This window comes from Tamandua tetradactyla, chromosome 8 (assembly GCF_023851605.1).
Source record: "Tamandua tetradactyla isolate mTamTet1 chromosome 8, mTamTet1.pri, whole genome shotgun sequence".
Classification (NCBI taxonomy): domain Eukaryota; kingdom Metazoa; phylum Chordata; class Mammalia; order Pilosa; family Myrmecophagidae; genus Tamandua; species Tamandua tetradactyla.
Genome location: NC_135334.1, coordinates 47,944,671 through 47,959,099, shown reverse-complemented (window position 1 = coordinate 47,959,099; position 14,429 = coordinate 47,944,671). Strand labels below are relative to the sequence as shown.

The window sequence follows — 14,429 nt, the reverse complement described above, 5'->3', positions numbered from 1 at the left end:
AGGGGTTTTGCTGGTTGCCTGATGAAAATCTGACTGAATACCAGACCAGATCACCCTGCAGTGCAGACAGAGCTTCCCATCAGCTTTTTGTCCTTTCCCTTAATTAAGAATGGATTTGATGACACCTGCAATATGAAAGATAAAAATAAGAGCAAACAAAAAGAAAGAAAAATGGGACTCAGAGGAGACTGAGACAATGTAGGTAGCAAAAGAATTTGAAACTAAGCATATTTGTGAAAATAAGATATTACACTCATGAGACCAGATTAGATGGGTGTAAAAAAAAATCAAGGTAGAGGAAAGACCTCTCAGAAATTAAAACTATGATAATAAAAATTTAAAAATCAATAGAAATATTGAAAGAGCAAGCCAAAAATATTTCCCATAAAGCAGAACAGAAGAAAGAGTTTTAAAATAAAGTAGAAGAAAGATAAGAAAATAGTGAATCCAGGAGGTCCAACAACTGACGAATAGAAAAACAGAAAGCGATAATAGGAAATCATGAAAGAAAAATGCTCATAATGAGCATGAGTCCTCAGACTGAAAGGACAAAGCATGATTGAAAAAGTGTCCCCACCACAGCCTGTCATCATGACAATTCAGAATGCTGGGGATCAAGAGAAATCTCTAGAAACTTCCAAAGAGAACAAAATTAGTTTACATGTAAAGGTTTAGGAATAACGAAGTCATCTTTCTTTTCAATAGCTACAACAGAAAAATGGAGTGATATAGAAAGTGTGAAGGAAGTTGATTTTTCATCCTAGAATTTTACCATCAGTCAGTCTATCAATAAGAAGCAAGGTCATTTTTCACTTGCAGCCCTTTGGCTGAAACTAATTTCTTGGCCTCACTGAACTGTAAGGGAAGCTTGGAATTCTTCTCTTGGATCCAAGAAGGATAGGAGAACTGGATGTGGTGAGCATTAATAATGTCCACCATACTTCAGTAGGCAGTCAGAACAAGGGCTCAGATCCCTCAGGACTGAACATGAAGTCAGCACACTTTGTAAAGAGCCATATGTATTGAAAAATCAACTGAGGCTAAAGCAGTGGAGATGGCAAATCACAAATATTCACTATGGCCAAATAAGCAGTAATAGAAATGAACACCATAGCTTCCAACTGTATTTCATTTTTTGCTGTGTCACACATATATATTTTAGAGATTAAGTTGTTCACAGAGGCAGTTACAATGAGTTTCCCATCATTTCTCCTTCCCTGCCACCATGATCCTGTAACACATGTTGAGATGGTGGAACCACAAGATGGAAGGACTGGGTTCACTTGGAAATGAGCAACTCTAGAGAACAACTCAACCCACAGTAGATCTTTTAAAATTATTATTTTTAAATATTTTTATTGAGAAATACCCACACACAGCCCAACGATATACAATCAATGGCTGGCAATTTCATCACATACTTGTGTATTCTTCTTCATGATCATTTTTAGAACATTTGCATCACTCCAAAAAAAGAAAAAGAAGAAAAAAGAACTCATACATCCCATAACCCTTCCCCTCCTTCTCACTGACCCACAGTATTTCAACCTATGCAAATTTTACCCTTTATCTCCCCCTATTTATTTATTTTTTATCCATAGTTCTTTTACTTATCTGTCCATACCCTGGATAAAAGAAGCATCAGACACAAGGTTTTCACATTCACAGAGTCACACTGTAAAAGCTATATAGTTATGTGTCTTCTTCAAGAATCAAGGCTACTGGAATGCAGTTCAACAGTTTCAGGTACTCCCCTGTATCCAGTCCAATACACCATAAACTAAAAAGGGATATCTATATAATGTGTTTGAATAACCTCAGAGATAAACTCTTGACTCTGACATCTCTCAGCCACTGAGAATTTATTTTGTCTCATTTCTCTCTTTCCCCTTTTGGTCAAGAAGACTTTCTCATTCTCATGATACTAGGTCCTGGCTCATCCCCGGGAGTCAGGTCCCACGTTGCCAGGGAAATTTATACCCCTGGGAGTCATGCCCCATGTAGGGGTGAGGGCAGTGAGTTCACCTGCCAAGTTGGCTTAGAGAGAGAGGCCACATCCCACAGTAGATATTGCATGAGCAAGGAATAAACTTTTATACAATAAGTAGCTAAAATTTTGAGGGGTTTTGTCCTTCAATTAAGGTCTTATTGCTGGGCGGTGCAACAGTGGCTCAGTGGGAGAGTTTTTGCTTGCCATGCCAGAGACCCGGGTTCAATTCCCAGTGCCTACAAATGGAAAACAAACCAGCAAACAAAGATCTTATTGCTCCAGTTGATGGGAATGTACTAGACAGACAGCCTTCAGCTGTTAGCCCCTTCAGCTACAGAGAGCTGTCTCACCCAAGGTCATGCCTCTTCCCCGTGTGGCCACATTCAATGACAGATTTAACATTGTAATATAAAGGACTAGCCATCTCTGCTCAATTCAGGACAACTTTGTAGGTCCATTCTACCTCTAGAGTGCCCTGCCCTTGGGACTGCACCATAGCTTGACTTATCCCTCTGCTCAAGCCTGCTTTCTTCCCCTCCTTTCCACAGATGTGGATCCCAGGGGTATGATTTATAAACATCTTGTGTGATGAACTCTTAGAATCTACTTCCTAGGGAAAACAACCTGCAACACTATTCTAGGTTTCCACCCTATTTCAGAAATACAATTTCCTTGAGATCACACCCACCAATAATTGCAGACTAATACCCCTTATGAATATAGATGCAAAAATCCACAACAAATACTAGCAAAAATGAAACTGGCAGCATATTAAAAGGATTATACTATGGCCAAGTGGGACTTAGCACAGGAAGGCAAGTGTGGTTCAACATAAGAAAATCAATCAATGTAATACACCACATTCATAGAATGAAGTGGGAAAAAAAGCATGATCACTCAGTTGACACAGAAAAGGCATATGTCGAAATATAGCACCCTTTCTGGATAAAAGCACTCAGAAAACTAGGAATAGAAGGAAACTTCCTCAACATGATAAAGAGCATATATGAAAAGCCCACAGCTCACATCATACTGAATGGTGAAGGACTGAAAGCTTTTTCTTTAATATCAGAAACAAGACAAGGATGCCTGCTGTCACCAATACTATTCAGCACTGTACTGGAGGCAAGAAAAAAGCATAAAAGGCCTCCAAATTGATAAGAAACAAATAAAACAACCTCTATTCACAGATGACATGATCCTATATTTAGGAAATCCTGAAGAATCTACAAGAAAGCTACTAGAGCTAATGAATTCAGTAAAGTGGTGTAATACAAGATAAACACACAATTCAGTGGCTTTTCTATACACCAGCAATGAACATCTGGAAAGAAAATCAAGAAAACAATTCCATTTACAATAGCAACTCAATGAATCACATATCTAGGAATAAATTTAGCCAAGGATGTAAAGGACTTGTACCCAGAAAACTACAAATCATTGTTAAAAGAAATTAAAGAAGACCTAAATAAATGGGAAGATATTCCATTCTCATGGATTGGAAGACATTTTCATTAAGAGTACATCCAAAGCAATTTACAGATTTAGCATAATCCTAATCAAAATTTCAACAGCCTTCATTGCAGAATTGAAAAATCCAGTTGTCAAATTAAAACAGAAGGGCAAGGGGCCCCATTATTTTATTGGGTTTTATTTATCCCAATAAAACCATCTTGAAAAAAAAAGAATTACTAGGAGGATTCACACTTTCTGACTTCCAAATTTATTACATAGCTACAGTAATCAAGATAGTATGGCAATGTTGCAAAGACAGACATATAGATGAGTGGAATAGAATTGAAAGTTCAGAAATAAACCCTCACATATATAGCCAATTGATTTTTGACAAGGACGCCAAATCCACTCAATGGTGAAATAATAGTCTCTTCAACAAATGGTGCTGGGAAAACTGGATATCCATATGCAAAAAAAATGAAGGTGGACCCCTACCTCACACCATATATAAAAATTAACTCAAAATGGATCAAGAACCAAAATATAAGAGCTAAAAATACAAAACTTTTAGAAGAAAACAAGGAAAATATCTTTAGCAACTTTTATTAGACAATGGATTCTAGGACACTACAGCAAAAGTATGAGCCACAAAAGAAAAAATAGGGAAATTGGACTTCATCAAAATTAAAAACTTTCAAGGGACATTACCAAGACAGTGAAAAAACCTACACAATGGAAGAATATGTCTAGAAATCATACATCTGATAAGGGTTTAATATCCAGAATATAGAAAGCATGCCTACAACTCAACCACAATAAGACAAACGACCCAACTTAAAAATGGGCAAAGGACTTGAATAGACATTTCTTCACAGAAGATATACACACAGTCAATAAATACATGAAAAGAGACTCAGTATCCTTAGCCATTAGGGAAATGCAAATAAAAACCATAAGATACTACTTCATACCCATTAGAATTATTAAAAGAAACAGAAAATAAGTATTATAAGAATACAGAGAAATATTTGAACACAATGCTGTCTATAGATCTGATTAGCCCAACAAAATCAACTAGATCTGTTTAACTTTTCATTTTATCCATTCTCCTGCTGATGGACATTTAGATTATTTTCACGTCTTTGTTAGTTCAAATAATGCTGTGTTGATAAGCATTGTGGATAGCAGTGGAATTGCTAGGTTGTATTAATGTTCATTTTCAGCTTTTCCAGGAATAACCAGATTGGTCTCCAATTTTCATCTCCATCAGCAGTTTGGAAGAGTTCTGGTTACCCCATATTTCAGTCCTCTTTTGATATTGTCAGATCTTTTCATTTTTTCTAATCCAAATGGGTGAAAAATGGTATCATTCTTTTGCACTAGTTACTAGTGACCTTGTCATATTCATTGACCATCTGGGCTTCCTATTTTGTGAAATTGCCTGTTCTAAGGCTTTACCAACTTCTTTTGGATAGATGTTTTTTTAAATTGATCTTCAGAAGTTTTGTGATATTCAGGACACTAGTTCTCCATCTATTTATGTATGATAAAAATCTTTTCCTAGCCTGTAACTTTTTAAAAAACTTTTTGACGTTGTCATTACATGGGAATCACTTAAATGTATCAGACATTTCCATCATTGTGTTTGCTTTTGGTTCTTCTTGCAGATATTTTTTTTCCTACCCCGAGTTCACAAAGATATTCTGCAATTTTTCTGTACTAGTCTTAAAGTTCTGTTTCTTTTTATCTTCATGACTTTATTTGGTCTCAAATTTATGTAAGTGTTGTAAGGTCATGCTCTATCTTAAAATTTTTATCCAAAAAACACCCCAGAGTCAAGGCCAGTACCACATATGAATAGTTTCTTTCTCCCCACAGATTTCATATGCCATCACTGTTATCTTTAGACTTTCATGTATAACAGTCTGCTAGCTGCCATAATGCAATATACCAGAAACAGAATGGCTTTTAAAAAGGGGAATTTAATAAGTTTCTAGGTTACACTTCTAAGGCTGAGAAAATGTCCCAGTGAAAACAAGTCTATAGAAATGTCCAATCAAAGGCATCCAGGGAAAGAAACCTTGGTTCAAGAAGGCCAGTGAAGTTCAGGGTTTCTCTCTCAAGTGGAAGGGCACATAGTGAACACAGTCAGAGTTTTTCTCTCATCTGGAAGGGCACTTGGCAAACACGGCATCATCTGCTAGCTTCTTCTCCTGGCTTCCTGTGTCATGAAGCTCCCTGGGAGGCATTTTCCTTCTTCATCTCCAAAGGTCGCTGGCTGGTAGACTTTGCGTCTCGTGGCTATGTCGTTCTGCTCTGCTCTCTCTGAATCGCTTTTTGTCCAAAATATTCCCTCTTTTACAGGACTTCAGAAGCTAATCAAGACCCACTCAAATGGATGGAGACTAATTTCCCCAATCCAGTTTAACAACCACTCTTGATTAAATCACATCTCCAGGAAGATGATCTAATTACAGATTCAAACACACAGTATTGAATAGGGATTATTCTGTCTTTATGAAATGGGATTTGGATTAAAACATGGCTTTTCTAAGGGACATACATCCTTTCAAACCAGCACATTCCACCTTCTGGACCCTAAAAAAGACATGTTTTCCCCATATACAAAATACACTCATTCCATAACAATATCAGAGAACCTTAAACCATTTCAGTAGCAATACAAATGAAATACAAAGTTAGAGACTGTATCAAAGTTAGTTACAGGCATGGTCTGTTCTAAGGCAAAGTTCTCCTCTGTCTCTGCACCTATAAAAACTCAAAACAAAATATTTTCTGCCAACATACAAAGGAGGAACAGTCATAGAATACATATACCCATTTTTATAGGGAGGAAGGAACACAGGGGTCACCAGACCCATACAGTTTTGAAAACCTGCTAGGCAAAGACCATTAGATTTCAAAGCCTGAGAGTCATTTGTCCTCGGGGCTTTAGAAAGTGGCAGTTCCACCCTTTCCAAAGGACTACCCAGAAGCCTGCCTCTCTCCGAACGCAATCTTGGGGGACATTGGGGAGACCACCTTTTTCTCGACTCCGCCCTCTCCAAGCATCGGGGCTGCACCTGGGCTCTCTGCCATCCCGGGGCACACGCTCAACCCCTCCATGTGGTGGCAGCCAGGCTCTCCCCAAACCCCAAGGAATGTGCTTCACCCTCTCCAAGCCTGAAGCAACATGACTCTTCCACTGCAATGAAGTGGAAGGCCCACCCTCTGCCTTTGGGGCAAACTCACCCTCCCTGCAGGCTTGGGTGGGTCCGCTCTCCTGGCCTGAGGCTTCTTAACTTCAGACCCTAGCCTCCATGGTTTTGCCTCTGAACTTATTTTTCCTCCAATGTGTCCCTTCTCTGAGTCCCCGAGTCCAGACTGGCCGTGGTTCTGTTTATACAAATCCCACAGCACTCTTGTTGGCTTTCTATGCAGTAGTGTTGGATCATGCCCATAAGACATAAGGAATTTCCACAAATCCTTCCTGGATAACTCCATGTCCAATCCTGGCTTTCTACGAAATGGCTGGCTGGTTCCACATTTGGTTACGTCCTCACACAGGGCACTATTCTCTGGCGTCTTCCTTTCTGGAGGCCCAGAATTTTCCAGAACTTCAATTTCTGGTTTCTTCTTACCCAAGAGTTCAGTTTTCAGCTTATCTCTTTCCTGTCACATTTCACTATAAGCTGCAAGGAGAAACCAGGCTGCACTTTCCACATTTAATTTGGAGATCTCTTCTGCTAAATATCCAAGTTCATGGCTTTTAAAATCTGCCTTCCAGCCAAGCGGCTAATCAATTTTGCCAGATTATCTGCAATTTTAAAACAAGGCTCACTTTCCTTCCAGTCTGAAATAATACATGCCTCATTTCTGTCTAGAGCTTCGTCACAGGTAGCTCTAGAGTCCACATTTCTCCTGAGTCTCTTCAAAGCATTCTAGGCCTTCTCTATCAAGCGCCTCACAATACCTCCAAAATCTTCCCCTTATCCATTTAAAAAACTGTTCCAACATGTTTGGTGTTTGCAAACTGCAATAGCACCCCACCCTCGGTACCAAAATCTGTTCTAGTTTGCTAGTTGCCATAATGCAATATACCAGAAACAGAATGGTTTTTAAAAGGGGGAATTTAATAAGTTGCTAGCTTACACTTCTAAGGCTGAGAAAATGTCCCAGTTAAAACAAGTCTATAGAAATGTCCACTCAAAGGCATCCAGGGAAAGATACCTCGGTTCAAGAAGGCCAAAGAAGTTCAGGGTTTCTCTTTCAAGTGGATGAGCACATGGCGAACACAGTCACAGTTTCTCTCTCATCTGGAAGGGCACATGGTGAACACGGCCTCATCTGGTAGCTTCTTCTCCTGGCTTCCTGTGTCATGAAGCTCCCCAGGGGGCATTTTCCTTCTTCATCTCCAAAGGTCGCTGGCTGGTAGACTTTGCTTCTCATGGCTATGTCATTCTGCTCTGCTCTCTGAATCGCTTTTTGTCCAAAACGTTCCCCCTTTTACAGGATTTCAGAAACTAATCAAGACCCACCCAAACGGTGGAGATTCATTTCCCCAATCCAGTTTAACAACTACTCTTGATTGGGTTACATCTCCAGGGAGATGATCTAGTTACAGATTCAAACATATAGTATTGAATAGGGATTAATCTGCCTTTACGAAATGGGATTTAGATTAAAACATGGCTTTTCTAGGGGACATACAGCCTTTCAAACCAGCACAACAAGTATCTGTGTCTGGTCTCTATAGTCTGTATATAGATATATTTGTCTACTTCGATTCAAATACCACAGATTGATAGCGAGGGCATTGAGGGTAGTGAGCAAGAGAGGTAAGTCACCTCTTCTTATTCTTCTTTTAAAGAATCATCTTGGAAATTCTTGATTAAAATAACTGACTCCACCACTTACTAGTTCTGAGACCTTGAGCAAGTTATTTAATGTCTGTGATTCAGTTTCCTCATGTGAAAAACAGTTCTAATAATAAGATTTACCTTATAGTCATTATGAAGATTAAACGAGTCATTATGTAGAGTACTTTCAATAGCACCTGGTATTTGATAATCACCCTGTCGCTCAGCTAGTTTAATAATATTTTTGTTATTAGAGATAAAGGAGGATGTCTGTTTGTCTGACGATATGAAAATGGGAATGAAAAGACGAGTCAAGGAATAGGAACAGATATTATGTAACTCATATCAACAAATCATTAAAAGCCAGGATATATAAGGAAAACTACAAAGACAGATGACACAATAGAAAAATGGACAAAATAATTGAATAGGCAGTTCATGAATGAGAATGAAAATAACCAACAAACATGAAAAAAATTGCTCAGGGAAATGCAAATCATAACGAGATGCTAGTACATTCCTAGCTGATTGACTAAAGCGAAATCACCAAAAATTTGTAAAGGTGAAGAGCAACAAGCACCCTAATAAAAAGCTGCTGATTCTGTAAATTGATAGAAACTATTAAAAACCAATTTGATGGAGTAAAACTAGAATTCACATATTCAATGCCTCAGGAGATCCATTCTTAGATATATACACTAAAGATATGAGCGCACATATGCTCCCTTTTATATGTCTGAGTATGTTCAGAACAACTTGTTTGTAAGAGGTCAAAAGTGTAAACAACCCAAACGTCCACTGATAGAAAACATTTATAAAATTGAATACATTGTAGAAATGAAACAGAACTTAATACAGCCATAGGGAACAACAGAAATGATGGAAAATACAAAGGAATACATAAACTATGATTCCACTTATATATATAAAATTTTCAAAAATGAGCAAAACTTTAGTTTATGCTGAAGTTAGGGATAGGGGTCTGCTGGTAATGTTTCATTTTCTGACCTGGGTGATGATTACATTTCTGTTCCCTCTACAGTTATTTGTTAAATTCTAAAACGCTTTAGGCATTTTCTGTAAACATGTTATATTTCATCATTTTAAAGAGTTTAGATAAACTGCTTTCTGCTTTAAAAAATTAAGAGCATGAAAAAAAATTAAGAGCATGAATTGGTTTATTGAATCCTTTGGTTTATATTGTGTTGCACTGTTTTATAGCCTTGTTTATAGACTGTTTTGAAAATGTTGATGGGATTTCTAAAACTGTTCATTTCTTATATGCTTTATTTGCATCACTTCTTTTTTATTCATTATTTATTTATTTCATTTTTTTTATTGATCGACTTCATTTTTTTAGAAGGACTTCAGATGCACAGAAAAAAACTGAGCAGCTAATACCGAGCATCCCCATTAACATCTGCCTCCCACACATAGTTTTCTTATTAACACCTTTCCCCCACCCCCCCTTATTTCCAAAGTCTTCGGTTGCTTTGTTTTATGTTGGTTTTAAAATCCCATCTCAGAAAAAGTGAGATGGCTAATCAGGACCTAACCAGGTGATTACATTAGGCAGTCACTGATTACATTTTGCCCAGGTATAAAGCCAGGATCAGCAGGGCACAGGGCTTCATTCCTTCTGAGAGGAAACCGTCTTTCCACATCCTGAAGCGTCTTCATGTGGAATCAGGATTTTATGAGGAAGGTAGGTCCCCATCATTTTCTGGCATTTTTGTTTGTGAGCAAGAGTGTTAGTTTCCTACTATAAGTTTAAAGAAGTTTGCTTTAGTTTTATGTTTATTTAGGGTGGAAAATTATACATTGGGATGTTATTTCTTTGACTTCCTAGAGCGTATTTTTTTTAACTTTTTAAATCGTATAATATATATTCAAAGCAAAGAAATACAAAAAGCAATTCTTTTCAAAGCACTCTTCAACAAGAAGTTACAGGACAGATCCTAGAGTTTGTCATGCGTTACCATACCATCAACCCAGATTTTTCCTTCTAGCTGCTCCAGAACATCAGAGGCTAGAAGGAATAAGTATTTTTCTTTTTTATCTTCACAATCGGCTTTTCCCCTCTTTTTTGTGAGAAATAACATATATACAAAAAAGGCATTAAATTTCAAAGCACGGCACAACAATCAATTGTAGAACAGATTTCAGAGTTTGGTATGGGTTACGATTCCACAATTTTAGGTTTTTACTTCTAGCTGCTCTAAGATACTAGATACTAAAAGAAATATCAATATAACAATTTAGTGATCAAACTCATTTGTTAAACCCTATCTTCTCTGTATAACTCCACCATCACCTTTCATCTTTCTATCCCACTTTTTAGGAGTATTTGGGCTATACCGATTCTAATTTTTTCATGTTGGAAGGGACTGTCAATAATATGGGGTAAGGAGACGGAATTAGCTGATATTCTGGAGAGGCTGGCCCCTCTAGGTCTCAGAACTTATCACATCCAGGGACCCATCTGGAGCTTGTAGGTTTCTGGAAAGTTATCTTAGTGCATGGAACCTTTGTAGAATCTTAAATATTGCCCTAGGTGTTCTTTAGGATTGGTTGGAATGGTTTTGGTGGGGAGTTGGCAAGTTATGATAGGTAGCAATGTCTAACTGAGGCTTGCATAAGAGTGACCTCCAGAGGAGCTTCTTGACTCAATTTGAACTCTCTCAGCCACTGATACCTTATTTGTTCCACTTCTTTTCCCCCCTTTTTGACAGGATGGCATTGTTGATCCCACAGTGCCAGACCAGACTCATCCCTGGGAGTCATCTCCCACCCCGGCAGGGGGACTTTCACCCCTGGATGTCATGTCCCACATAGCAGGGAGGGCAATGATTTCACTCACAGAGTTGGGCTTAGGGAGAGAAAGGCCATGTTTGAGCCACAAAAGAGGTCCTCCAGAAGTAACTCTTAGGCATACCTATAGGTAGGCTAAGCTTCTCCGTTACATATGTAAGCTTCACAAGAGTAAGCCTCAAGGTCGAGGGCTTGGCCTATTAATTTGGGTGTCCCTAATGTTTGACACAGTATCAGGGGTTTCCCCAGTGGTAAAGTTTAATAGTTCCATAGTTTTCCTCCGATCCATCAAGGGACTTTGCCAATATTTTTTGATTATCTGCTTAATATATTCTAGGATATATCCAGGCATTACATTAAGCTATACGTGATTAAAGGCCCTCATTCTTATTCTGGGCTCCCTGTGTTTTGATTGTTTAAATGAGCTACCCAGATAGGTTGAGTTAAATTATGTGCTACAGAAAATTTAGGTTCTGGACAAAATAAAACTTTCTTCCTTTGGTCTCAAAGAGTTAGTGAGGTTCTAAAATATAGACAATGTCTTCCTTACCCCTGTGCCTCAAATTACCTTAATCTTGACCTGATTAGCTTTGTTCTTATCTAAAGAGCTATATTTTTAAACTACCTTTTCCTGAGACCTCTGGGGTTGCGTTAAAAATTTTTTTTTCATATAAAAATCTCAAGCATATCATTTGTGTACAGGTGCAGGTCTCCATTACTGCTTCAGAGATAAGCCAATGCATTAAACGAAGCAGAAGAGACAGACAGAAAGAAAGAAAAAAAGAAAAGAAATTACTTCCCCAATTTCTAAGGTATCCAGAACATACCTAAGAACTTAAAAATCTCCTGCTTATTCAACTGCCACCATGAAATCTGAGAAGTCTGGTACTCAGAACCCAAGCTATACAATCATGACATTCTGTCCAACCACGGATGAATTTAAAGATTTCAACAAATACATTGCTTACATGGAATCCCAAGGTGCGCACCGAGCAGGCCTGGCTAAGGTAATTCCACCCAAAGAATGGAAAGCCAGGCAGACCTACGATGATATCAGCGACATCTTAATAGCCGCTCCCCTCCAGCAGGTGGCCTCTGGACGAGCAGGTGTGTTTACTCAATACCATAAAAAAAAGAAAGCCATGACCGTGGGGGAGTATCGCCACTTGGCAAACAGTGAAAAATACCGGACTCCACCACACGTGGATTTTGAAGATCTGGAGCGAAAATATTGGAAAAACCGCCTCTATGATTCACCGATTTATGGGGCTGACATCAGCGGCTCCTTATTTGACGAAACCACTGCACAGTGGAACCTTGGAAACCTGGGAACGATTCAGGACCTGCTGGAGCAGGAATGTGGAGTGGTCATCGAAGGCGTCAACACACCCTACCTGTACTTTGGCATGTGGAAGACCACCTTCGCTTGGCACACGGAGGACATGGACCTTTACAGCATCAACTACCTGCACTTCGGGGAGCCCAAAACTTGGTACGTAGTGCCCCCGGAACACGGCCGGCGCCTGGAAGGCCTGGCCAGGGAGCTTTTCCCGGGCAGTTCCCTGGGATGTGCGGCCTTCCTGCGGCACAAGGTGGCTCTCATCTCGCCCACTGTGCTCAAGGACAACGGCATTCCCTTCAGACGGATCACTCAGGAGGCTGGAGAGTTCATGGTGACGTTTCCCTACGGCTACCACGCCGGCTTCAATCACGGCTTCAACTGTGCCGAGGCGATCAATTTTGCCACCCCGCGCTGGATCGACTACGGCAAAGTGGCCTCGCGGTGCACGTGCGGGGAGGCGGGGGTCTCCTTTTCCATGGACGCCTTCGTGCGCATTCTGCAACCCGAGCGCTACGAGCTGTGGAAACAGGGGCAAGACCGGGCTGGCTTGGACCACAGGCAGCCCACGGCGCCGGCCGGCCAGGTGCTGACCACGCGGAGGGAGGTCCGAGAGCCCCCACGAGCGGCGCAGGGCTTGAGGCACCTCCCGCCCCGCCGCGCCCCGCGCCCGCCTCGGCCTCCGGCTGCGAGCGGTGGGACCCGCGGCCGACCCCGCGTGCACTCTGCGCTCCCGCGCCCCTCTGCGGCCGGCCGCCGCGCCGCCACCAAGCCCCGGGCCGCTGCCGCCGCCGGCATCTGCTCCGAGCCCGGCCGGGCTCTGCCGCCGCCGCCGCCGCCGCCGCAGCCGGGCTCGAGCGCCCCGCAGCTCCACCCCTCAGCTGGCAGACGGCGTCGTGGTCGACGGCCTCGGGAGCTTGCGAACCCGGAATCGACCCTTCAGCCTCCCACCAAGAGACGCCTTTTGGATGGCACAGAGCGCACAGTCCTCGCCCGAAATGCTCAGCCCCAGGTTGAGGATGTATCCTGGATGGAAAATGCTGGTCCCCAAAGTCCTGGAATTCGGCACCCTGCTAAGGCTTCGGGGTGCTGCTGTGCCCCTGATCTTCAACCCTTAGGGCCCCCGCTGAATCGTGATTCACCAATGCATCCTGGCCAGTGCCTGCTATCCCTGGACACCATCACCGTGAATCTTCCTAACATTGTCCGGCTGACTCCTCCCAACGGCATTGTGCCTCTGAGACAGTTCCCCGGGTTTTCTGCTGGAGACTGCAAGGCCCCTGTGAATCTGGCTGTGGCTGTGGCCATGGACCACTGTTACACGTCTCTGATCCTAGTCCCAGACGAGGATGCTACAAGTTCCTGGGACCTAGAATGTGATCTTCTGGGCCAGAGCTTCACATAGCTGCCCCTGTGAGTCCTGGGATGTATCTGCCGCCAATGAATGTTCTTTGAACCTGTGGCTATTGAAGTTGATGCCAAACTCCAGAAACTTCAGGAGCTCCGAAGGAAGCTCCATTCTGTGCTGCAACTCCCTTCAGCGGAGACTCTTTTACCTCAGAGAACTGGCACATTTCCGAGGAAGCCGAGACTTTCTTCTACTCGGATAACCAGGGCTCCCGGGAGCCAATGAGGTGGACCTTCCCACCCCTAAGGCTGCCATAGGATGTTGTAATATTTCTTAGGAAATCTCAGACACTGAGATTCTCAGGAACTGATATGCTTCTGATCTCTAGCATAACCTGGGATCAGTGCCATGTGCATTGCTTGTTTCTGAGGTTACCCTTAGGATATCTCCCCTGTATGTCTCTAGCCCCTGAAATAATATGGATCAATACTGGATAATGCTGAGAATCTGAGTCCATTCTTTTATCCCCAAGTTGCATCTGGACCTCTGAGTCACTACCCTGGCTGCAGCTCTGATAAGCCTCCCAGGCCACCCCTCATGCCACTGCCCATCAGACTTTTTGACCCA

General features: G+C 41.4%; 1 protein-coding gene across 1 annotated transcript; it reads left to right on the top strand.

Annotated features, from left to right (window-relative positions):
- The first annotated feature begins 11,981 nt into the window (after positions 1–11,981).
- Positions 11,982–13,859, top strand: LOC143645083 (lysine-specific demethylase 4D-like). Its single transcript, XM_077114705.1, has one exon. It carries the CDS (start codon positions 11,982–11,984, stop codon positions 13,857–13,859), a length of 1,878 nt encoding a protein of 625 aa, XP_076970820.1.
- The last annotated feature ends 570 nt before the right edge of the window (positions 13,860–14,429 follow it).

Excerpts from the sequence above, each read along its gene's own strand:
- LOC143645083 (XM_077114705.1), top strand. The coding sequence starts at position 11,982 with ATGAAATCTGAGAAGTCTGGTACTCAGAACCCAAGCTATACAATCATG.